The sequence below is a fragment of the Cyanistes caeruleus genome, chromosome 4 (assembly GCF_971803275.1).
Source record: "Cyanistes caeruleus chromosome 4, bCyaCae1.hap1.1, whole genome shotgun sequence".
NCBI lineage: Eukaryota > Metazoa > Chordata > Aves > Passeriformes > Paridae > Cyanistes > Cyanistes caeruleus.
Window position 1 is genome coordinate 48,971,275 of NC_141704.1, and position 24,107 is coordinate 48,995,381.

The 24,107-nt window shown below is 40.2% G+C and overlaps 1 protein-coding gene and 1 long non-coding RNA gene across 24 annotated transcripts in view; one reads left to right on the forward strand and one right to left on the reverse strand.

Annotated features, from left to right (window-relative positions):
* The window catches only part of MSRB3 (methionine sulfoxide reductase B3), an 80,658-nt gene that overhangs the window by 40,987 nt on the left and 15,564 nt on the right, over positions 1–24,107 (reverse strand). For 7 of the 23 annotated variants that reach the window (XM_086884522.1, XM_086884537.1, XM_086884533.1 and 4 more), the window contains 3 exons: positions 18,849–18,975; positions 5,429–5,537; positions 3,527–3,604 (listed from right to left, as the gene is read on the reverse strand). In XM_086884522.1, the coding sequence (XP_086740648.1) occupies positions 3,527–3,604; positions 5,429–5,537; positions 18,849–18,975 (314 nt within the window). Of the gene's footprint in view, positions 1–3,526; positions 3,605–5,428; positions 5,538–14,773; positions 14,846–18,848; positions 18,976–20,350; positions 20,478–21,181; positions 21,358–24,107 lie in introns of those variants that run through there. The other 16 variants (XM_086884519.1, XM_086884527.1, XM_086884526.1 and 13 more) reach the window with 10 other exon arrangements.
* Positions 12,547–17,806, forward strand: LOC147653629 (uncharacterized). The gene is made up of 2 exons (XR_015285546.1): positions 12,547–12,763; positions 15,849–17,806. It is a non-coding gene; the product is annotated as an uncharacterized LOC147653629 (long non-coding RNA).

A 24,107-nucleotide genomic window follows, 5' to 3' on the forward strand; every position in this document is an offset into this window, starting at 1 on the left:
ACCCAATGATTTTAATAGTCTTCTCCAACCTACACAATTTGTTGATTCCTACACTGGGGTGAACCAACTTACTTCAAACAAATGTTATGAAGTAGAAGCTGCTGGGTTTGACAGTCTTTTAAGAAAACTAAGAGACAGTGAAGACAGATGAAGTTGCTCAAGTAGTTCTCTTGGATCGTACTAGAGAAACCAGGTAATTGATGTTATATGGGCTCTCCTGAACAGATAACGAGTGCCAATTTTTCATATGCCTTCCTCAAAGAATATAAAAATCAGTAAGAAAACTTAAAGACCATTCATTAAGCATGTAGCACTAGTGCAAGGAAATTCCTTGTAGAGATCTAGCCTGATGACTGAAACCCTTCCTTGTCTTGTGAAGGCAAGAGTGGTACTATGTTAATGGTACAATAAACATTGCCCAGCCACTCTTTCATTTTCTCTTGATTGGATATCTGAGAGATGTTGAGAAGACCTGACACAGCTCAACAAAAATCAAATGAAAACACAACATGGATAAGCCTGTTCCTATGTCTGCTAGTACATGTTCAGAAGAGCCAACACCATTACCAAGAGTTCCTTCCAGGAAGCAATAAAGGCAGCAGTGGGTGTTTTATGAAGACTTGTTAATTTAGTCTTTGGCCCTAAAAACTGGAAACTGACAAAACAATATTTCTTTTTAAAAGGAAATCATTCTCCCAGGCTTCCCAGTTCCCACCTATACCACATCTTTGTCAAAGTCCTGCATATGGTAAAGGACACGGCCATGGTTTATTAAATATGGAACAGATTCTCTCCTACGGCAGTAGCACGAGTTGTGGATTTCACTTAGGTCCATTTTAACCTTCTGTTTCCATGGCTGTGCGCAGAATGGTATTTTTGCGTAATGTATAAGAAAATGCCTTGAAAAATTAGAGTAGGCACAACCTTGCAAATAACAGTTGGCCCTTAGAAAACACTGAGGATTTGGGGTGGCATAGGTGGCTCTTTGTGAACTGATACAGAAAAACACAACCTTGCTGTGGAGATCGTCTAGCCATGATAAACATGGCTGATAAAAAATTAACACAAGTGGGTACGGTTGATAAGTATAAGGACTTTTTCTTTGGCTTATGAGTTTTCTGTCAGATCCAAGTTCTGCATTGAGACATGCTCCAGCCACACCAGGTGAGGTCCAGTGAAGAGTTAGCTGTGAAAAAAAAACCTAGAGAAAGGTGGGGACAGCACGGTTCCTTCTTTTAGCATTAACCTACAGATAGACTGAAGTAAGTGTAACACAAAACTGCATAAGGACTGGCTTGCAGAAAAGGAGTTTCTTGAGATTAGTTTATTGGCTCTTTCATTTATTGCTTATTTTAGGCAGCTGTACTGGGATGTAGGAGACTGCCTGGCGTGAAAGTTCAGAGATGGAATAATAAGATTCAATAGCATGATTATGCATTTTATATGTGAGGCACCTTTGATTGTGGAAAAAGTAAAAGCATGTCCTCCATAAAGCTTGAGGTTTCTCATAACACTAGGACAAGAAGGTAGATGAAGAGATGTGACATTCCTAATTGTTTCTTTTATCTTCCATGTTATAGAGACACAGTTCTATTTTAAAGACTTACCAAAAAACAGGTCTTTCATCTGGAGCGTAAAATTCATGTGTTCCCTGACCTCGTGTATTACATGGTAATGAAACAACGTAAATCAGTAATGTTAAAAGTTGAAGTTTGTTAATATTACTGCTGAAGCTCCAGTCTCTTTCCTAGTTAAACTGACAGGTCCATAGTCCAAATATATATATTTACAGATTACTACAACATAAGGACAAAAAAATTAATGGACATCAATGAGAAACAAATGTAAATGCAAGTTTCAGATGACTATTTGGAAACTGCAAAAAAAAAACCCACCCAAAAATCCCATGCCACCACAAAAATTACTTGCATTTTAAATGGGGCAATAGACTTTCTTTGTATCATACTCCCATCTTACTCCTAAGGAAGTAGTTCAGCGATTTACACTCTGTGGGGAAAATGTAGTAGAAAGCATACATTTTACAGTCTCTTATCTATGTTTCCTTCTCACTTTTTTTAGCTGTCTGGGCTGAATCAGTAGCCAAGATTCAGAAATCTATCTTCCCTGGTTGAGGAATACATCATATGCTGATATTTTGAGGTCAATAAACAAAAGAAGATGGACTCCTACTGGCTTCTGTGTTTTTTCCCCACTGTTGCCAGCCACTTCAGAACAACTGGCTGAATTAGAGTCTCCATCAGATGATAAAAAGGAAGCCAGTAGAAGGTGCAATCCTGACTCCATTGTATTCATTTGCTAAATATGAATTTGCTTCAACAGAGCCAGGATCTCCCCACAAAAGATTTAGCTATAGTAAGCAGTGGAATGTCTAAGTGGCAGAGTAAAAAAACAGGTTATGGAGACTTTGGATCCCCACTTTGCACCCTCAAGCCAAGGACCATAGTAACACATCACATGAGACTATTGTCTTGGTTGGGTCTGTAACTGTCAGATTTTCAACCCAAAAGAGTCACATTATTACCAGCTTCTGCAGGTAATCCTTCTAACAGAGGAATCAAACATTACAGAGATGAAGTGCTTCTCTCATTTTACAGACAGTCCCTTGAGGACAACTATCACTACCACATCTGGTGATTCCAGAGCTACATCAATTGTATTTTCCTTTAACCTATTACTGGCACAATGTTCTATACTATTAGCAGTATCCTGACCATTCTGACGCATGCTCTTGTAAAGATACTTCTTCAAGTTAGAGGGACTGAGCTAGGGTGAACTGATGGGGAAAAAAAATATAAAAGATTAAGTTCTTCATCAGAATGAACACAATCCACCAGAAATAAGAAAAAGCACATAAACAACAGAACCTGTGCAGAACAATGCAGTGATCAAGGAAATTCAATCAGCACTGCTTCTAGCATCAAATTTAGGGCCATATTTCCCACAGTACTTCTAAAGGGTATTTTTAAACCAGCTCTCCATGTGTGCTAATTGGGATAAACATAAATTCAGTAAGTAATGCCATTTTCCTTGGTTTTGTTTTCTTAACTGCTTGAATTCTAAAAAAAAAAGCATCTATTTTTTTCTCCATCATCAGCTAAAATGCTGTGTGTAAAATTCAACATTGCCACCATTTCTTAAGGCTACCTGTAAGTAAGTACAACAGTCAAAACCCAGTATCTGTTGACACAGTGAAAGACTGTTACAATTATTTGGCATAGCTGTGTATACAAAAAAAATTAAATTATTAATTTTTTTTCTTGTCATATTTCCTCTTTTACCTGAATGTTATCTTCCTATCTTATTTATCCTAATTTTTATCTTTACTATAAGACAAATTTTACTACAGCATTATTTACGTTGCTTCTCTTGTATTCCTTAAAAAGTTGAATGACTTCACCATTCTGTAATTTTATGGAATGACTTTGTACAATTATGTATGAAATAAATACAAGATTACACATAACCTAAGAGACAGAAATCTCAGAACTATATTTAGCATACTCACTTGAATAAAGGAGTTCCACAAACAACACATTTGTATATTCCTTGAGCTTTATGGTGTGTGTATTCCCCCTCAAAGGCACTGGGAAAACAACAACACTACATTTTAAAATTAAAGAAAGGAATTTGGGCTTTTTTTAATTATTAAAGTAGCTGAGTCTTTAGAAAGATGTTATAGAAGAACCCCACAATTTCTAAGTTGGCAGTTGTTTTTTATTAAAGGTAGCAAATAAAGCAGGCACAGGAAAAGGAGAATGTCCTCATTAGCGTGCCTCGGATGTTACGCATCATGCAAAAGGAAGCAAATTTTCCCACAGTCCAAAGGCTGAAGCAACAACAAAAACAAAAAGGGGTAAAACAGGAGTCTTCCCCTATCTAGCAAGTGAAATGTCAAGTTTTTGTAAACATGGATTGTTTGGCACATAGCTGAAGCTGCCGCACCTCGCTGTGTCCATGTCTGGGCTGTGTGCAGGGCTCGGTGGCTGCACTGGAGCGAGGTGTGAGGCCGCCCGGGCGCTGCAGAGCCGTGGCGCTGGGTCAGGCCAACACCAGCTGCCCAGGCGGCAGAGACATTGTAGCTGAAAATTAAATAATTGGTCCAGGATTTCAAGCTGTGTGCGCCTTATATTTTCAGTTGAAAAGCAATATTCCAGCTTTAAGGGAATATTTTTCTAAGTTAACAATCTAAAAGGCTAGGAGGTCATTCACCTAATACGAATCAGCTGCGCTAGCCCAACAAAAAGCCTATGTGCTCAGCAGCTTGTTTTTATTATCCTTTCACCCTTTTTATGAGGTCCAATTTTTTTTTATAAACAGGATTTTTAAGAATGACCTAATCTCCGATTGTTTGTGTGCATTAAATCACATTGTTGGTCCGGTACACAAGAGCGTGGAGGGCTGGGGGGAAGGCAAGACAGGCCTCCCAGCAAAGGCCACCGTCCCTGTGGCCCGCCAGGGCTGCAGCAGGACGGAGAGAGCTGGGGCGGAGAGGGGGACTGTCCCCACCAGCCTCTCTGGCACATTCAGCCTCCAAATTCGCCACTGCCAGAAAGAGGTTTGCCTATTAACCAGGACCGCACGTGCAGCAGGGAGCTCTTTCAGCTCATGAATGAAAACAAGCAGTTACATCATTAGTACACTTAGAGCAGAGGTAAAGCCACAGCCTTATGCCAAGATCAGTGGTATAAATTAGACAACAAAAAATGGCTGGGCCTTGGCAAATTACCTTTGGCTGGAATCAGCTGAGAGAGAGAGAGACTTTATTCACTAAGAACAATCTTGGAAGCCAGTCTTTTTTTTTTTCCCTCCAGGACTTGAGGCTGGGTTGCAGCGACTAAAGCCATGTGAGGGCAGTTATTGAAAATTTTTGACATTCCAACCACAAATGAGCCAATAAATACCTTCTCCACATGTGCTTCAAAAAGAAATTGGAGTGGGGTGGAAAAGAACTAAATTATGCTACCTTCTTTCTGCAGCCAAAACGTCTATACTTACAATGGCCACCTTCAAAACTCCAGCCTCCTGGCACGGGGCCATTTCCCTCGTGGTTCTGCTTACTGCGATGTCTTCCAAAAAAAGTGTACCTAAACCACTATTACTTCCACACGTTTTGTAGTAAACTAAAAACAGACTCTAAATATGAGCCTGGTGACTTTATAAGACATGCAGTGTTCATTAAAAGAAAAAGTCACACAAGACCCTTGGCCCTGGCCCCCCTGTTGCAGATGCTTGTCTTTGCAGTAGTGTTAATTTGTAGGGGTTAGTAAACAAGTGCAGAAATCCTGGAAGAAAAAAAAAACTACTAACAAAACTTGGTAGAGGAAGGTGAGGAAACAGCATTAAGAGGAGGGGTGGAAAAGAAAGATGCTTGTGTTTTTATATCCAACTTTGCTTAATCCTGCCTTACCTTTCAGTCCCCTTCTCCTGAGTGACATGGTACTGCAGGGGCGTCAGCCGCTTCCTCAGCTCCTCCTGGGAAAAGACCACCTTACAGTCCTTTTTATCCCTACATGACCCTGCAAAAGGAGAGGATATGGGAGGAGGAGCCTTTTTAGCTTAAATCCTGAATAATTGCTTTGGCAGACAGCCACAGTATAGCTTCTGCATTCACTTGTCAATGACCAGACTGGTCCCTAATGCACAAAGAATGGCTCAGCTGAACTGCAGCTGATTATTTCTTCAAATATAAGTATAGAAAAGAATTTTTATAGAGAGCCAGGTGATTCCACTGGAGCAGTGACAATGTGCTACAGCCAAAGCTCTTTGGTGTGTTATACACTAAATCGTTGCACACACAATCATTCACAAGAAAGTACCATTTTTCAAACATTAAAAAAAATCAGCAAAAATCCCAACTACAGCTGAAACATTCTTTACAAGACATCTATATTGGAGACTTACGGTAATGGGCATATGATGTTTAGCCACAACATACAGCAATTTCAGTACCCTTTAAAGTAGCTGAAAAACAATTCTAACCTTCAGAATTACAGTAAGGTTGATTTAACTTCCAGTTGCATCCTCATCTTTTATAACAGTAGCCTTTTTATTTTTTCACTCTTGAAGCAGTAGAATAGGAGCCCTAAAGAGTAAGGAACTTCTTCATGCACAAAGCTGTACAAGGTTCAACAATAAATTTGTAAAATTTGTTGCAAAGGAGGGTTGCTGTTGAAATTACCCTCCTCTGAAAATCTATTTGTAGCACTTTGCTTAATTCACACAGAAAATCCAAGGAGTACATAAGGATTACTGAATAAAAAAATCAACATTTGTATAGTGCAAAAATTCACATTTGGAAAGCAAAAAAGAACAATAAGGTTACTTTTGGGAATGAAAATTCCCAAAGTAGTAACATAAATTGCAAAATATTCAGGTAACTTTGATAATCATTGGCAAAAATTGGCTGAAAAAATACAGGAGGGAAAAAGCACTCTAATTATGACAGCAATTAAAATATGGTACAATAAGAAATAAACATTTGTGACAAAAACATTTTTTGCTAGTAATGCATATACACTCATAAAAAGACCAATTGTGTTCCCAAAGTAGAGGCAACAGAGCTACCCATCTGTATGTCATTTAGTACAGGAGAGGCAATGGCAGGTTTAAATTACATGGTATTGGATTGCAATTTCCTAACATTGGATGCTTTTCTGCTTTTTTACCTTGAGTCATTACTAAGAAGCGTTCATAAAAAGTAGCTTAGAGCACAGATGCTTGCAAATCATTTAAGAAAAGATGTTTCTTTCTTCCTCCCCCTCTTCTTTTCTCAATTTTTTAATGTGTGGGGGTGGGTGAATAGGGGAGAGAGAAAAAGAATAATGCTGTTGGTCACTACCGACTAACCCTAGGAAGTATTTTCAGGAAGAAAAAAGTAAAATTGAAAACATCTGATTGAAGTAAATAGTGCAAACATAAAAAGCTTTACTAGTGAAAGAAAAGTATTGAAAAGCGACTTTATTTCATAGATTAGAAATTACTTTTGATCTAAACATTCTTAAAAACAGATTGTTTTCCACTCTGACCCATCTCATTAGCTGTGCTGCACAGCCTTCGTTTTAATGGCAAGCTTTGAAAGAGCGCTGCTGTACGCCTTTGTTAGCTTCAATCTTATTTGGGAGAGGGATAAAGATTTCATTCCAGGTCTCTTTGTTTGTATTTCAAGAACCACTAAAGCAGTATTCACACAAATTCTGCAGGAATGTGCCCTGTGCCATAGCTTACAAATTATTTAGTTTTGGTGCACTTAAAGGTCACCTTCCAAATTAGCAAAATTTTCCTACATCCTGGCTTTTCAACCTTAAATGTAAATATTGTTTCCTAACTGTAAGTGAGGTTTGTTCTTTATAACATTTGGTTGCTTATTTAAAGATGTCAAACTTTGGAGGTTTTTATTCTCCAAATGTGCAGGACTCTAGGAGTAATAAGTCTTTCAAAGTATAGCTAACAGGGAAAGGAAACATATGCATTATATAAATAGCTATTGTTATCTTGCATTATGCAGCTCAGAAAGAAACTATTTGAGAGGCAGTCTTTATAATTCCAGTTTTAAAAAGTAGTCTAGAGAGCAACAAAGAATCTTACAAACCAACATCTCTTTTTAAAATATCTACCTATAATTTAAAAAAAAAAAAAATCAATTTGCTACTTAACTGCTGCAAAAAAAGGGCAAACTAAGCATAACTTCACTTTGAAAACAGAGAAAATGCTGAATATTTTAAAAAATGGTCAGTATGCCCCCTTTACTTTCCTTAAATAATTTTTCATCTTTTTACAAATTTAATGTTCTCCAATCTATGGGTTGACTATTTGCACAAGAAAATTTCTAGATGCCACATGATCCATAAAAATGATCAGAAGTAGGAAGCATGTCAAAAATATCTTTGCATGCCTTGTTTTAATAATTAACCTCATGTTTTATAATACAAACATTTATGTCTGCTGGGGCATTTTGCCAAACTACACTGGGGTAAAATGCAACTGACCCCAGTAAAGGTTTTTTCAAGTTTGTAATTTGAGTATTGATCAACAAAAAGTTGCACTACAAATTATAAAGGAAATCTCTTGGTCCAGCCCTCAGCATTCAAGAATGGCCCTATTCAATTAATTGTACTTATTATTTAACTGCTGGCAACAAAAAAAATAGCTTAGTAAATGGATCATGCTATTTCCCTATTGCCATAGAGGCAAGGAGGCAAAGCAAGACTCATCCCTGACTGCAGAGGATATAAGAGTATGTCATCTGAAACAGAGATAGCCTACAAGCTTCTATAAAAATGCAGTGAATCCTAGAAACTACTGTATAAGATTCTAGGAATACATTCCTTCACTTAGGAAAAAAATTATATGCAAGAGTGCACAATTTTCAGCAAAAGTGTCTGCTTCTGATTTTGCAACTGTTCCTTTCTGACATGAGATGACTGTCACATTCAAGCCAACAGTTTGTATCTTGGGAGGGGACAACATAAAGCTGCACAGAGAAATGCCCAATATGAGAAAAACTGCCACTAGTAATGGAGCTGTTACCAAGCTCATTATTAAACCAGAGAATAAATGTGCAGGCTGACCACCTTCCTCAGTCTGGCTCTCCATGGATGGGATGAGGTTTGGAAAGGTTCCATACTGGCAGCAAAATGCTTCAGCAGCTCAGCTGTAAAGGCAGGCTCATAGTTCACTACCAAATCATAGTTTGAGGCAAATGAGAGAAAAGGTCATCAGTTCTACAAACAGCATTATATCAGTGTGGTTACTGATTAAAGGTGAGGCTAAATTAAATGCAGTATAAGAGAGCCTGGGTTCATAGGGTCTGTATTAGCACTCTTGTTCTTTGGAGGCAGTGTTCTCAGCAATGACTTTTAGAAAAGCCCAGGACAGCTATGTTCTGAACTCCAGTCAGATACAGCTGTTAAGAGGTGAATGCTGGCCTGCAAAGGCAGACAAAATCCCTTTTACATTCCACTGCAGGATCGAAGGCCAGATTAAGTCTCTCTAATCAGCACCCCATGGTGCCTTCTTTGGGGTTGGCACTCCTAAGAAGAGCAATGTGCAGGCAGCTGTCACCAACAGGCACTTGCCTTCAGCTCTCTGGCAACACCTACAGAAGTGCTCAAGGCACATCCTCCTGGAGAAGGATGGTAGGCTTTGTGAGGAAAAGACCAGCCTCACAAATCTTAATGCATTAAAAAAAAAAAAAGGAAGAAAAAGCTGAGGGAGGTGAAACATTTAGGAATGGTTTGTTTTTTTTCTGAAAAGCAAGGCAGTGCATGCTGCCATTTACTATTCACCTGCAAACTATGGGCATTTCAGAGTTCAGCTCTGAAGTCTGCTGTACAAATGAAGTGAACAGAAAGTATTTTCTGGGTGTTGACCTGATAATGAAGACATTAAGCATCTCACCTCACATATAAGTTCCAACTGACCTTTTCAAACCTGTGGTTCATAACATTCCTTCCCTATAACCAATCACAAGAAAACCAGCAACAAGATATTTTCAGACAGACGGACACAAGTTAGCAGACCATTACTCCTCACCACTCAGCCCCTCACCTGTTCCAACACACCAGAGGGTGGTGATTAGTGTCTGACATGCCCTGAAATATGTGGCATTTTGCCTGATAGCTTTCCTATATCAAACATTCGTTTGAACTATTCTAACAATTTTTTCTTATGTTTTGTTGCCTCCTATCACTGAAATTAACTCACTATTTCAACTGCATGGAGGACACAACATTCATTTTCCCTCTTCTACCTATGCTTATATTCCACTGCATTAATGGACATTACAGTCATGCACTGAGCACATACCGCTTAGACTTCCTGAACTAAATAAAGCAAGATCAAATGTTCCAGCAGAGCACAGACATATAATAAATCTGGCTTCTACTTTTCAGTACTACTTCTTTTAATATAACCAAGCAGTTTTTTAGGGGCCTTCCAGTAGATTTTATTTTTCATATCCCACCCTAGTCCCAACCCTGCAAAGTGGCCTGTGTAGGCAGGCTATTGAGAATATGCATAGTTACTTAAGAGTCTATGAACATACATAGGACTATGAAATCTGGCTCTAAGTATACATCTCTCTGCTTCCCAAAGTCTGTCCCTTCATAAGTGGGTCAGACCATGGTAGATCGATGGTAAATTACCTCAAACTGCTATTAAGACGAATTCCATGAAATTAAAAAATGTTTGCACACATTTCTTTAAATAAATATCCTTACATATGCTATTGCTAACATTTAGCATTATTAAAAGTGGAATCTCTGATTTCTTAATATTTCAGATTTACACAGTTTATGCCTCTTGTTGCCAGTTTTGCCTCACTGTCTGATTAAGAAAAGGCAAACTCACATATTTTACTCTCTCACATATTTTAATTTCTGTTTAATTTGTTCTCTGTGGCCTCTAGTCATCAGCCTTAGGAGAATGCTGCAGTGTTCTCTCACTGCAAACAAGTCAGGAACTGCTATCTAGTTTATAAAACAACAACTCTTGAGAATGGTTACATTGCAAATCGGTCTACTGGCTTTTATTTGGAAAATAAATTACATGATAATTTGACATGATAGTTCTTTTTATAATCCCCTCACGAGCCATTTCAAATTACCTTAACCTGCTGGTGACTAGGATAGATGTTGCAAAAGAAACTGAAACTTCAGTTTCTGAGCTCCGTCTGAAATGTTGGGAGGTCAGGTTTAAGTAAAATTCAAACCTCATCATTAAAAAAATACTGTAAATGTTTTACACATTGAAAAACAGATCTGTGGTTCCTTTGCTTTCTTGCTGTAGGTAGCTAACTCCCACCTGCTGTTGAAATACCATTTGCAGTTTCATGCAAGCATTAGGAGTAATGGAGCGAAGACCATTTCCACTATATTGTGCGCTGAAAATTCAAAAGCCAGGTACCAGGATAGCAGTTTGAATTTTGGGTCAAATTCCAGGTTCTATCTTAAAGAACACCATCCCAAAACTAACTGTCTTTTAAAAAAAATTATTTACTTCACAACCAGGAGGGTCAGATGGCCACCAGCAAAGGGGAAGCCCCTTCTCTGCAAACTTGCAAACTTCCCATACAATCAAGTAACAGAGCTGTCACGTTTATTTTTCCTCCCTGTTCATCAGCACAGCTCTTTGTTTAATACGAACACATGTATTTTGAATCACCATCAGAAATTTCCTATATAAACAGCAAATTTCTCAAGCACTAAATCAATCAATCAGTCGATCAATCAATCTATCTATCTCCCCAAGCTGCCAGCTAATGCATCTATATGCACTTGTTTTCTCTCGACAGAAAGTGGTACCGGAACCCCAGAAGGCCGGTATAGGCAGCATCTGTTGTTTCCACAGGTCTGCAAACCTGCTTGCAGCAATCTACTCGGCTAAGGCAGCCATGCAAGCCAAAGAGACATTCCCTGGAAAAGCAATCTGTCTCTCCTCCCTGTGACTGTAAAAAACATTTAACAAAAGACTGAAGTGTTTTGCGTACCGGGAAAGGGGGAAAGAAAATCAGCTCCTTTTGTCCTCTCCAGCCATGTCTACTTTACTTCCATATCTGACATCAATGAAATAAATGTCACTACTAGACACAAACTTGGTCTCACAACCTTTCCAAATTGTAACAACTGAGAGGAGTCCACCACCATCCCACTGTAGCTGGTGGAGATGAAGGCAGCTTCCTCTGAAGCTTTTTGATCTGTCATCTTCACTAGTATTGCTGCAACAGCATGTGGCTGCTCAGCAGAGGTTGGTGAATAGAAGAATCTTCAACTAAGTGGAGCAAAGGCTCATTATGTTATAAACTGCCACATTTATTATCGTTTCTGCTGAGATGGCCAAAGACAGAGTGCACTGGGCAGCTGACCTATTTGCCTTTCTCTTGGGTGCAAACTAGGCAAGACAAGATCAAGATCTATTGGTACAGCAATGGACAGGGGAATATTTATAACAATAGATTTCTCTTCTTCTCCCCCCTAAAGAGACTTTTGTTTTTCTGATATTATCCAAGCACCTTTCACAGGCACTACATTTGTTTAAACTAAAAACAAGAAAGACAGACACACTGAGCATTCATTCTGGTCAGTAGATTTCTGACAGAATCAATAAAAGGGTGCCAAACATATGGAAAGGCATTTTATTAACAGTAGGATTAAGATTAATTAAGTAAGAGTGCTTTATGCTACCTTTTGCATTTAAAATATTTCAGTAAGTCATCAAAATAAGTTTATTCACACAGCTTTAATAAATGTTTAACCCTGCAGCAGAAACAATTAAAAAGTCAGCATTTTCCAGCAGTGGTGTGTAGCTTATTTTGGCATTCAGGCTGTTGCTAAATCCTCCTGCTGCTTCCTCCACAATAGTGATGTGTGGCCTGTGAAATAAGCACTGGATTTCAAGACTCAAGGTGCCGCAATCTGTACTTGGCATGGGGGTGGAGGAAAGGAGGGGGCTGGGGGAAAGTCTTGCCTCTCCTGCAATTCTCTATAACAGCCCAGATCTAACCCCCTGCAAAACTTGATCTGTCTCCAGTCTTGCAGGGTAAGGAACATTTTTGCAAAAGCACCGCCTGCTCTGTGGCCTTCCATCCCATTTCTCCCAGCACTGAGGGACACACCTAGCATGAAGACAGGAATTGCTGGGACAGTCTGCTCCAGTTTATGCTCTGCTATGACCACCACAGAAAACAATGTAGCCCCCTCCCCTCTCAATCTGCTTCAGGACTAAAGGTAGAGGAACAGTCAACAAGGTTTGTAACTGCCAACTTCATTCCCTAATGGGCCTTCTGGAATTCCTTATTTTTCGTTAGAATTCAGCCATGCCTTATGGGTCAGGAAGATGGGGTCAAGCCCTGTAAAAGGGCCTTAAGAGGATTCAGTCAAGCCTTTCCTTGCTCTGCACTCCACAGGACTCCCTGACCTGGGCCAGAGCATTGATGAGGGAGTTCTGACCCACAGTGCACAAAGCTGCCAGCACCTCCCATCCCACAAGAACCTCTTCTCCAGACACAGCAGAGGGCACCTTTTGTACCCGAGCCATGCATCCCTTCCGAACACAGCTTCTCTTGAAGGAAATCACAAACTGAGATATATATTTAGCTTGAACTAAGAACAATTTCCCCTGCTTAGCATTCTCAGGGACACAACTTGTCTCTACTCATTTACCCTCAGATCATGATCTGTGCTGTAGCAACTTATGGTTAGCCTAGCAGTTAAGTTATGGTAATGTTCGATCCTCTAGTGACTGACTCCCAGTCCACACTCTAGACCCATTCAAGGTTCCATCAGATTCCAAGCTCATACATTCCCTAAGTGATCGTCTCCTCCATTGTTTCCCAACACACTCTTACTGACTTTAGGGCTCACATTGAATTCTTGCACATCTTCTTGCTTGTCCTCCCTCAGCAATATAGAAAATCTCCTTCACTGCTGTGTGCTCTCCTTTACATCACAATCTTCTACCTTCATCATATACTCCTCAGAGAAAAGACAAAGCCAGGAGTTGCTTTTAATTGGAGGGGGAAAAAAATGAAGGCAGGCCTTAAAGGACTTCTTAGTCCTCCTGTTAGACACTCCAATAACTAAAAAAAGTAACTTTTCATGAGAAACTTTAAAACCCAGAAACACCCTGCTGAAAAATCATCTTTTCCATACCCAACTAAGCAGAAAACACACTAAGTCTTAGATGCAGAAGGCTCAGGAATGGAACACAGGAAATCTATGAACTCACAGAATTAAAACATTTCTGCTAGAAGGGTAGAAATGGTTTGTGGTGGATCCTTTATGGGAGCAGGAAGAGAATAAGAACAACCTTAAAAGATCCATCAGAGAACACATTAAGGGACTGTCTTTCTGCATGATCTGGGAGAACAAGAAATGTCTCATCATTCCAGTGCTTCTCAGTGCAAGAATCACTGAGGACCTTCCACCCAGGTGGGACAGCATCTGTCTCCAGAGCAGATATGGGAGAGCACAAAACTCCACCTAAACAAAGATTTAAAAAGAGCGTAAAAACAGAATATAAATGCTAGGGAACGTAACAGAAGGCTTCTAGTCTTCTTTACGATCTCAAGTTTGGCAAGTATCAGGCACTCTTAAGAGTATTACACCTGAAGAAATATCTATTAATAAATTTCATCTTAAAATGCATTAAGGCATTCTAGCCAAAAGAAATAATTGTAAATATGGTACATAAAATTTACTCCCCTTAAGACAGCTTTATCTAATTTTTTAGAATTCATTTTAAAGGCATTCCAAAAATATGATAATTTTATGCTCTATTATGATAATACAGTGTTCTACTATCATATGACTAAAAGGAAGACATATACACAGACATTGATATAACAATGACACATGAATGGTTTCACATGCTATTGACTATTGTGATCACATAGTGGATATTTTCCACTCTTTTCAAGAGTCTTCCTCATAACAGCTGGGAGGCAGTAAACTAAGTATTTAGTATTTGTAAGACTGTTTTAAATTTTAAAATATATTTTTGATCCAAATTTATATTTGCTTTTTTTTTTTTTTTTTTTTAAATTTAGCTGGATACTGATGAGTTTTCATTTTTGCCCCCCAGCCAGTTCTGAGGAAAAAGTACATTCATCTGAGACCTTGTATGGTATACTTAAACCCAGAGCAAATTTTTATATTCAAGATATAAACCCCATAAAATACGAATTTATAATGAAAACATTGACAGGCATTTAACCATAGCTGTATGGATGGTTTATGCTATGCAAAATCACTCTTACTTTTATTTTCTTTTGGACCATGTGAACAGACATCTGTAGTAGTACATCTCTGGTGATACACATTGCGGAAAACTATGAGGAAGTTACAACATACATTATAGAAATTCTGTCTCAGGACATAGACAATATGAAATATTCAGTCATACTCAAGTCCCACAAAGTTTGACTGCAACTTCCATATTTTGAATCCACAAGGCTAAGATCTTAACTAGACTTTCAGATGTTAAAGCCATATCTGGCAAACAGTATGCACAAAGACATTTCATTGAGAGTTCAGAGGAACAAATGCATAAAAATAATTCATATATGCAAATGTTTTCAAGATCTGTTCCTAAACGTAACTCTTTATGTTAACACATTACTGCTAAAAATTCAATTTTGATACCTAGTAATTTTCTGTTCACTATTAATTTCAATTTTATGAAACGACATTCTATTAAAACTTAGAATTAAAGATTTAATAAAAGAATGAGAAACCATACTATACTTATTTACCTAATAAAGACTTACACCATATGCCCAACACCATCTTCATACAGATGCTTTGTAGTTTAATCTAATGCTAGAAAAGTATGGTTTCCTACTAGTAGTTATTTTAGTAATTAAACACTACACAACAATTTAATATTATCTAGGACTTCATTATATGGAAAAAAAAAAGCCCAACCCCAAGTCTACCCCTATAATTTCTTCATCACTACTTTTACTTAATTTTACAAGCGCCATAATTTTCTTTGATCTACAGGAGAGGAAAAGCCAAATTATCACATGCAAAAAATGTGATGTAAGCAGCACAACATTCAAAGTGTTAAAGAAATAAAGGGTCTTTTTAAGAAATGAGAACCCATAATAATTAAAAGACACAGCAAAGCAATATAAGCTATCTTTTTACATTATAGCTTGGTGGTCTGCTTCAGAAAACATATGTACATGGAATCATGACTTGTATCAGTTGCTTCTTAGTATGCATAAAGCAGATGAAGTAATTTTTATACTAAAAGTTTGGTGGGGATTGTCGTGATTTTGAAGTGTTTTTTTTTAAGAAACTTAATTTCTGTGAATTAAATCCTGGCAGGTGCTGAGTGCATCCTACATTTCCAAAGAAATTCAGAACATTCATCTCTAATAAAGTGGGCTCCAGGAGCAGCACCTGTGTCACACAACAGACACAATGGAGCTGAGGTCATCATTGACAATGAAGAAACCTTGAACCAATGTGATGGTAGCTTCCATATGGGCAAAGATTTTGGGTTTTTTCCCAGTATTCTTGCTTTTCTTAAAATATCTGTAAATGTTCCTAAGGTCTCAGGGTGTATTTTCTGTATGAATGACTCCTAGACGGGAAGCTTTTCACAGAGCCCTGGGTGAGCAGAACAGCAAATGCCTAGTGCCATCTGCTGGGAGCGCCTGCTCCTGCTCAGACTTGCCATCTTGTCTACAAAAAATGTTATGGGCAAACAGTGCACTAGGTGTGCACACACTGAAACGTTTAGTCCTAACTTCAGACAAAAAAATATTTTAAAAATACCGTTTTAAAGAACAGATCCGCTCTCCAGGTGCTAATATACAAACAGAAAATGAACAGTAAGCACTTCACCAGCACAAGTAAAAGCACTTCACCAGCACAAGTGAAACTCACAAGTGCTTAGAAAATAGATCAAAGAAGGGACGGGTCATCTCTATTCTCAGATACCTCCCAATTGTATTTAATTAATTTAAATAATTAGGAGGAAGGGGGAAGAGAAAAAATATCGCTTGTTTATTATCTACAACTGTATATTAAATATAAATAATATATTGCATTGTGTTACTTTATTCTTTACAGGAAGGAGTACCATTCCAAGCATAGAAATTGAAACAAAAAAAGAAAGTATTTTCATTCAAATCTTTGTCCTGCAGATATTTAACTGCATAGTGTTTAAAACATTGTTTGAAAGCCCAGTTTAGTGCTGTGACAGCACTTTGCTTCCTTACTCTGAGCATGGGCCCCAGAAGGTTAAAAAGTCTCTTTCCATATTGACTTTGCCACTCAATTAGAAGGTGGCTAAATCCCACTGTCCCAGACTAGGTGGACATATGGCATGGTGGCATGGTTACAGGATTGCAATTCACACAGAACTGGATGGTGGGAAAAGCACTAGCTCAAAGTGTTACGTTATAAAAAAGTCACGAGAACTTGGGGGGTTTTCTGTATATTCAGAAGCCAAAGTCACAGGGCATTTTGGCATTTAAGCAAATGTTGGCTCTACATTTCCTTCCCATGTTTTATTTGATAATGCTACGCCATTTACTTGCAATCCCATACACCACACACAAACCAAACCAAAGGCAAAGCAAGTCTATGTTACTTTTTAAGCATCTGGGGAATTTAGATTACCCTTAAAATATGTGAGATATGTGATTGTATATTATTCCACTGTTAGCAGATGAATTTGGACTTATTATATAGAAATATCTATATATATCTTTATGAAGTTGTCAGTCAGTGGAACTCAATCTATTAACGGTCCCACAGTTAGAGATCTAAGGGATGGGAATAAAGAGTAGTGTTAACTTTTTATTCCAAAATGTGACTACTGGATTATGGCTGAAAGCCAACTTGATAAAACAGCTAATGCAGTGTTTTGGAAACAGGTACAGAACAGCAAAACTTTCCAAGGGCTGTGTGTGTTTCTAGCTGCTCAGCTTGCAGATCTCCTTTAGAGAGTGGGGACACAAAGACTGAGTGCCCCCATATTAAGGTAGACACCAGTAATATGAGGACATATTGAAAGATGCATAACGTGGGCTAAGGAAATTTGCTTACCCGATATTTTTAGGATTTTAAATCTGGCTCAGCAGCAAATATAACAGGAAACCGAGGTCAAGCTGACACAATGTGGGTTATTCTCTCTCTTCCTCAATATGTGTTTGCAGTTCCTATCAAGGTTAATAGGAGTTTTGTGCACATGTGGGGGAAATGGAACGTAAATGCTGCAAAAATTGGACTCAGATTTAGTTCAAATAAAGTCTAATAAGCTTTTGAAAAATCCATCAGCTTGAAAACTGATGTCCTATCACCAAAAAAAATCTTTAAAACATCACCTCCATATGCTTGCTAAGTCCAGGTCTGGGAGAAACTGCTTGTAACATTCTGCACTCTTATGAACCAGTTGTGAGTGTAGCACTAACATCCAAGCTGGCCCATTTTTGAGGCTTCAAACAGAGATCAGCCAGGACTGTATCTTTTTTATTTGGGTGTCAAGATAGTAATGTTCAAAATTAACTCGGTACAGCTTCTATTTTCTCCCACATAACCATGTACACTGACATTTTACACTGACATTACAGACTGTTGCAATTTAAGTGAAATACAAAATACTGAAGTTCAAGGTTTTCATGATATAATCAATTCATGGAGATGTGGTCTTATGGCACCCTTCCCAGACCTAATGAACAAACCTAGACCTTACATGAAAAGTCCAGCTGCATGTGGGCATTGAATTGCATGTTTTCACTTAGTTATGTAGAGAAGTGTCACATAACTAAGGAATATGGTGTTGGAGGAATGAAAGAATTAAGTTTTAAATTCTACACACTTTTTTAAAATGATTTTCAGTATAACACACTTGATTTATAAAAACTGTGAAAAGAAACACATGGACTATAACTATAATATAATGCTAAATATTTTGGAAAATATTTTTAAGTCCTATGATTTAATAGTAATCAATATGTGAAATTCTTTTAGATATTCTCTTTTAAAATTAGGAATGGAATTTAATAAAACATTTTCAGTTTAATTACAAAGTTTTAGCCAAGAATGAGGAAAATAATATAAAATTTAAGAGGAAGAATTTTGGACAAGTCAGCATTTCCAAGCTTCTTAAATTCTCAGATATGAAATTGCTCACTCAACTCAAGTGACTTTTACAAAAAAAAAAAAAAAAACTATTAAAAAAAAGTGTAAATAAACTTCTGCTTCAAAAGAGAATTTAAACAGAACAACCCATAGCACATTGTTTCCTGCAGCAGAGACACCCATTCCTACAAGGGCCTTTATTATGCATGACACAACAAGCAGCACCCATTCAACCTGAGGGAAGCCCACAGGCTCGCAGGGCCACTGGCTGGCTCTTTGTCACCAAATGCAGCAGGTTGAATGCAGACATCACTGTGATATCCTCACCAACAAAACCAGAGGCAAAGAACAGGGGCAAGAGCTGAGTAGGGAAGAAAAAAAAAAGAAAAAAAAAATAAAGATGAGAACAAATTAAAACATCAAAAATGTTAAGATACATTCAGAGAAAAAAACAATACTTAAAATTTTGTAAGACCACCACATGGGAGCACAACTCTAAATGCACTTTTCTTAATGTGTTTAACCCATTTTTTCTACCCCACCCCCCAACATTTCGATACATATTACACAGTATTCAGTGAAACCATTTTAAAATGCTACAAAGTGAGAGGGACTGGACATTTTTATAGGAGGCATTCACAACAGCTGCTTTAGATACCCAAATGAGAGCAACTTGGGGTAGTAACCTAATCACAGGTGCAGGGGTACTAAGGAAAAAACCTTAGAACCTCAGCTAGATAGTAGGAATCCTGCTTGGAACACCCAAGAATGCTGGGCAGATCAAACATGCAGCCTTTTCCTATTTATTTTATTTAAACCAAGATCACACTCCGCAACATTTCTGAATGGTGAATGCTGGAAACCAGTCATTGCTAAAAATTGTTCTTTTGATGACTTGTTTTAGGAATGTGACTTTTCATTGTAATAAACTTGCCAGTTATTTTAAAACCGTGGCTTTTCAAAGGCAGGAAATAATTCATGTTGTAAACTGTCCATGAGATATATTTAAACAATCTTCGAACCAGTTCAAATATAGCAAACAGAGAGATGGCAGTCATGAGATTTTATTTCAGAAGGGTTTAATGCTCAAATACTAATTGTTCCATGCACCCCACAATGGGAAAGAGGAAATGCAGCTGCCTTGTAGCCCAGCCATGCACAGCCACAGCTCACTTCAGAAGAATATGCGATGTGGGACTGGAGCCAATCCCCAATCAAAATCGGCACTGAAACACCCTGGGACTCTCGTGGAAGTAGGATCTGGCCCCAAGTAGTTGTGGAGCAGCAGGGCAGGTCTCCCAACCTCCTCTCAATCTCACCCTTTTGTCTGTGGCAGCCCACGAGCCACGGGGGCCAGAGCCCTGCCACGGCCCCCAGCAGCGGCTGTGCCAGCGGGGGACAAACTGACCGCGGTCCCGTCCTCAGAATCAGAACGGGATTCTGAGGGGAGATACACTTAGAGAGCGCCCCAAACAGCTGCAGACGCCCCATACCTGACAGCATTCACTGTCAGGCTGGAGGGGACCCTGAGCAACCAAATGTAGTTGAAGTTGTCCCTGCCCTTTGATGGGGGTCGGATTAGGTGGTCTTTAAAGGTCTCTTCCGAGCTAAACCATTCTGTGATAATTCCATGACTATAACAAGGACCCAGCCCTCAGCCGTATCAGTTACCAAACCGGTCTGGAGTGCATCTGGCAGAAACGTGCCCGCATCCACACGCCTCAATTCGGTCGTACCCAAATCAAATTGGTGGCTGCGAGTCCCCCGACACTTCCGTGCTGCCCGACGGCGGCGGGTAGGGGCCGGGTGGGCACTGCGGGGCAGGCAGCCCGTGAGCGCCGTCACACACACACAAACACGTCCCTGTCGTGTAGCGGCGGCGGAGCCGCGTGAAAACCAGCGCCGGAGGGCTGCGCGCAGCCCCGCCGCTACTGCTACACTGCCCCTCAGCCCCCGGCACTGCCCCGCAGCCCCCGGCACTACCCCGCAGACCCCACACTGCCCTACAGACCCTACACTGCCCCGCAGACCCTACACTGCCCTACAGACCCTACACTGCCCCGCAGACCCTACACTGCCCTACAGACCCTACACTGCCCTACAGACCCTACACTGCCCCGCAGACCCTACACTGCCCTACAGACCCTACACTGCCCTGCAGACCCTACACTGCCCTGCAGACCCCACACTGTCCCACAGCCCCCACACTGTCCCACAGCCCCCACATTGCCCCGCAGACCCCACACTGTCCCACAGCCCCCACATTGCCCCGCAGACCCCACACACCCCACACACCCCACAGACTCCTCACACCCCACGCTGCCCCACACATCCCACAGACCCCACAGACTCCTCACACCCCACACTGCCCCACACACCCCACAGACCCCACAGACTCCTCACATCCCACAGACCCCACAGACTCCTCACACCCCACACTGCCCTACACACCCCACAGACCCCACAGACTCCTCACACCCCACACACCCCACACACCCCACAGACTCCTCACACCCCACACTGCCCCACACACCCCACAGACCTCACAGACTCCTCACACCCCACACTGCCCCACACACCCCACAGACTCCTCACACCCCACACTGCCCCGCTGCCGCGGGTGAGGCCGGTCCCGCGCTCCGGCAGCAGCGGCATCGAGCGCCCCCTGGCGGCTAGCGGCCCGCGGGCGTGGCGCCGCCTAGCGGTCGAGGAGGCTGCTGCGCTGACAGCCCGGACCGACACCGCCTCCCTGCCCTCCTCCACCTCCTCTCTCCTTCAACTGTTAACAGCTTTAAGGAAATGATTTTAAATCCCCGAGAATTATAAAATAGATCCTGGCCTCTTGAAAATGCCAAGTATTTCAGTGTTCACCAAAATGTTATTATTTACTCTCATGTATTCATAAAGATTTGGAGGATATGCAAGTCCTGAGAGCCTAATAAAATATCACTGAGCATCCATAAAGTGCTTTATTGCAGTTAATCAGATTTACTCTTTTATTGGTGATGCTTTGATTGCTATTTCTATTTACTCTGTACATTATAGCAATGCCCAGCAGTTACAGTGGGAGGAGACCTCGTGGTGCCAGGTACCATATGCACACAAACCTTGCTGCACAAAGCTTACAGACCCCTAGAAGAATGGCTTATGAAGAATCAGTAAGGAAAAGTGCAAAGTCAAACTCATTGCAATTAACATGTTTGGTTTGGAAGTCTTTCACCCCACCCGCCAATTCCCTGGGTATAAAGAACAGATATAGGGAGAATGACAGTAACATTGGGACAGGTTCATATCTTCCCTCTGCTCTTTCCGTGGTGCATGCAAGCTCGGCCATAATCTTTAGCAGGCTCAGGTGCCATGTTTATGTCTCTGATTTACTTAAGAGGAACAGCCAGAGCATGACAAGAAACATAGGAAGAAGTCCAGAGAAGTTCAATGTTGTTGGTGAAGTGACTGGAGCACAAAGTGTCTGATGAGAAGTAACTGAGGAAGCTGGGGCTGGTTAGCCTAGAGAAGAGAAGGCTCAGGAGTGATGTTATCACTCTCTTCAACTACCTGAAAGAAGGTTATAGGCAGATGGGGATCAGCCTCTTCTCCCAGGCAGCTAACAGTAGGATAAGAGGACACAGTCTGATGTTATGTGAGGGGAGGTTTAAGTTGGGCATCAAGAAGAATTTCTTCACAGAAAAGGTCATCAGACATTGGAATGGGCTTCCCGAGGAGGTGCCATGGTCTAGTTGACAAGTCAAAGGTTGGACTCAATGATCTCAGAGGTCTTTTCCAACCTAAAAGATTCTGTGAAAACACCATTGTGGGAACAGAAGGCTGGTGGTTTAAACTCCCATGCTACACATGCCTAGCCCTCTATAGGTTAAGCAAAGCCCTCATGCTGGTGCTGGAGGTACCTGCCTGAGCCCCAAGTGAGCCCAGCTGTACTAGCACAGTTCCTCACCTTGCCAGTGCTAGGGCCAGGTGACCTGGGGACAGCAAAGCTAACACGACTGTCACATGTCTGAGCCACAGTGAGTGCCACAGCGCTGCACTTAGACCACACACACTTACCACCCCCCGTATCTTTATTGCAGTACTGCAATATGCCTCTTTCCTCTAGGACAGATGCTACATGAAGAGGTCAGACCACAACACACAGTTCAGGGAAGGGGACAATGCATTTACACATCACTGTTTGGGTTTATTTTGTTGGATTGCCCTGTTTTAAAAGACACGTGCTGCTTGCTGTGCTGCCTGCAACACCTAGGACACTGTTGGCTCCTGCACAGTTGTCCCTGCGTACCATCAGAGCCCTTGGAGCCCCTTCACTGCACTTCACTCTTTAATAGAGTACATGGATCTTACATCTGTCTGGCTCTCATAAGGACACCATGCTCAACAATAACTTGTGTATCTTTTAAGTAAACATAATACAAATACAGCAGTAACTATGTCATTAGCTGGGTTTCAGAAGCAGTTTTCTAGGATGCACATTTTAACTCCAGGGAAGTCTCCCTTTTAGGAGCCCACTGTTGGCAAATATTAAGGAACTACTAGCTCTCAAAAGCTTCTATATTGTCCATTGTGGACATTCAGGAAACATAACTTTGGTCCCAAAATTATTAGCTATAAAGTAACATAGGTGGTCTGTCAAATTTGTCCTTCGGAAATTAAGAACTTTGTATGTACTCATGCTATGTTTTTTCAACCTCTGTCTGCAACTAGAAAAATTTCTTTGAGTGAAGGACAACTTCAGAGGTTAAATTCTGATATTACCACATCTTGATTTTAAGAGCAGTAGGGGAAACGTCAAGGGTCTTGGGAGCTCATAACACTACTGGCTTAAATTTTTCCATATTCAGTGTTTTTCCTGACAACTCAGCTCCAGAATTCCTAAAATTACATGAGAATCCCAGCTCTCACAAGAGAAAACATGAAGTTTTAGCTCTTTACAAGTAAATTAAAAAAACATTCACAAATTCTTAAGGGAAGGATCAGGGTTTTTTTCTTGCCCCTATAATAAGACCTTAGTAGTGTGAGGTTTCTACTTTTTTCCAATTTCCCTTCCCCCAGCCCAAAGTCTCTGGCCTCGTTTGGAGGGCAGGAAACAATTAAGAGATAGGCACACACTAGTCAGAGAGCCAGGCTCCCAGGCTCTTGTCAGAAATTCCTATGTCACCGGCAAAAGCAAAGAGCAAAAATATTGCTACACGAAAGAAGGCCAAACAAGTTAGAAAGAAGTAAAGGCCTGGGAGTCTAGTGTACTCATGTGTTAAATTAACAGTTTTAATTTTTATCAGTATTTGTTTTGTAAAGTTTTTTCAGTCCAACAATAAGTTTGAACAGTTGTTTTGCAAAGGGTTTACTTATTTATTTTGACACAAAGCAAACTATAACCAAATGTTTCCCTGACAAAACTTAGTGGAGTATTTTGTATATATATATATATATATATACACATGTATATTTCAGTTCTAACATTTGGATATTTACTTTTATATT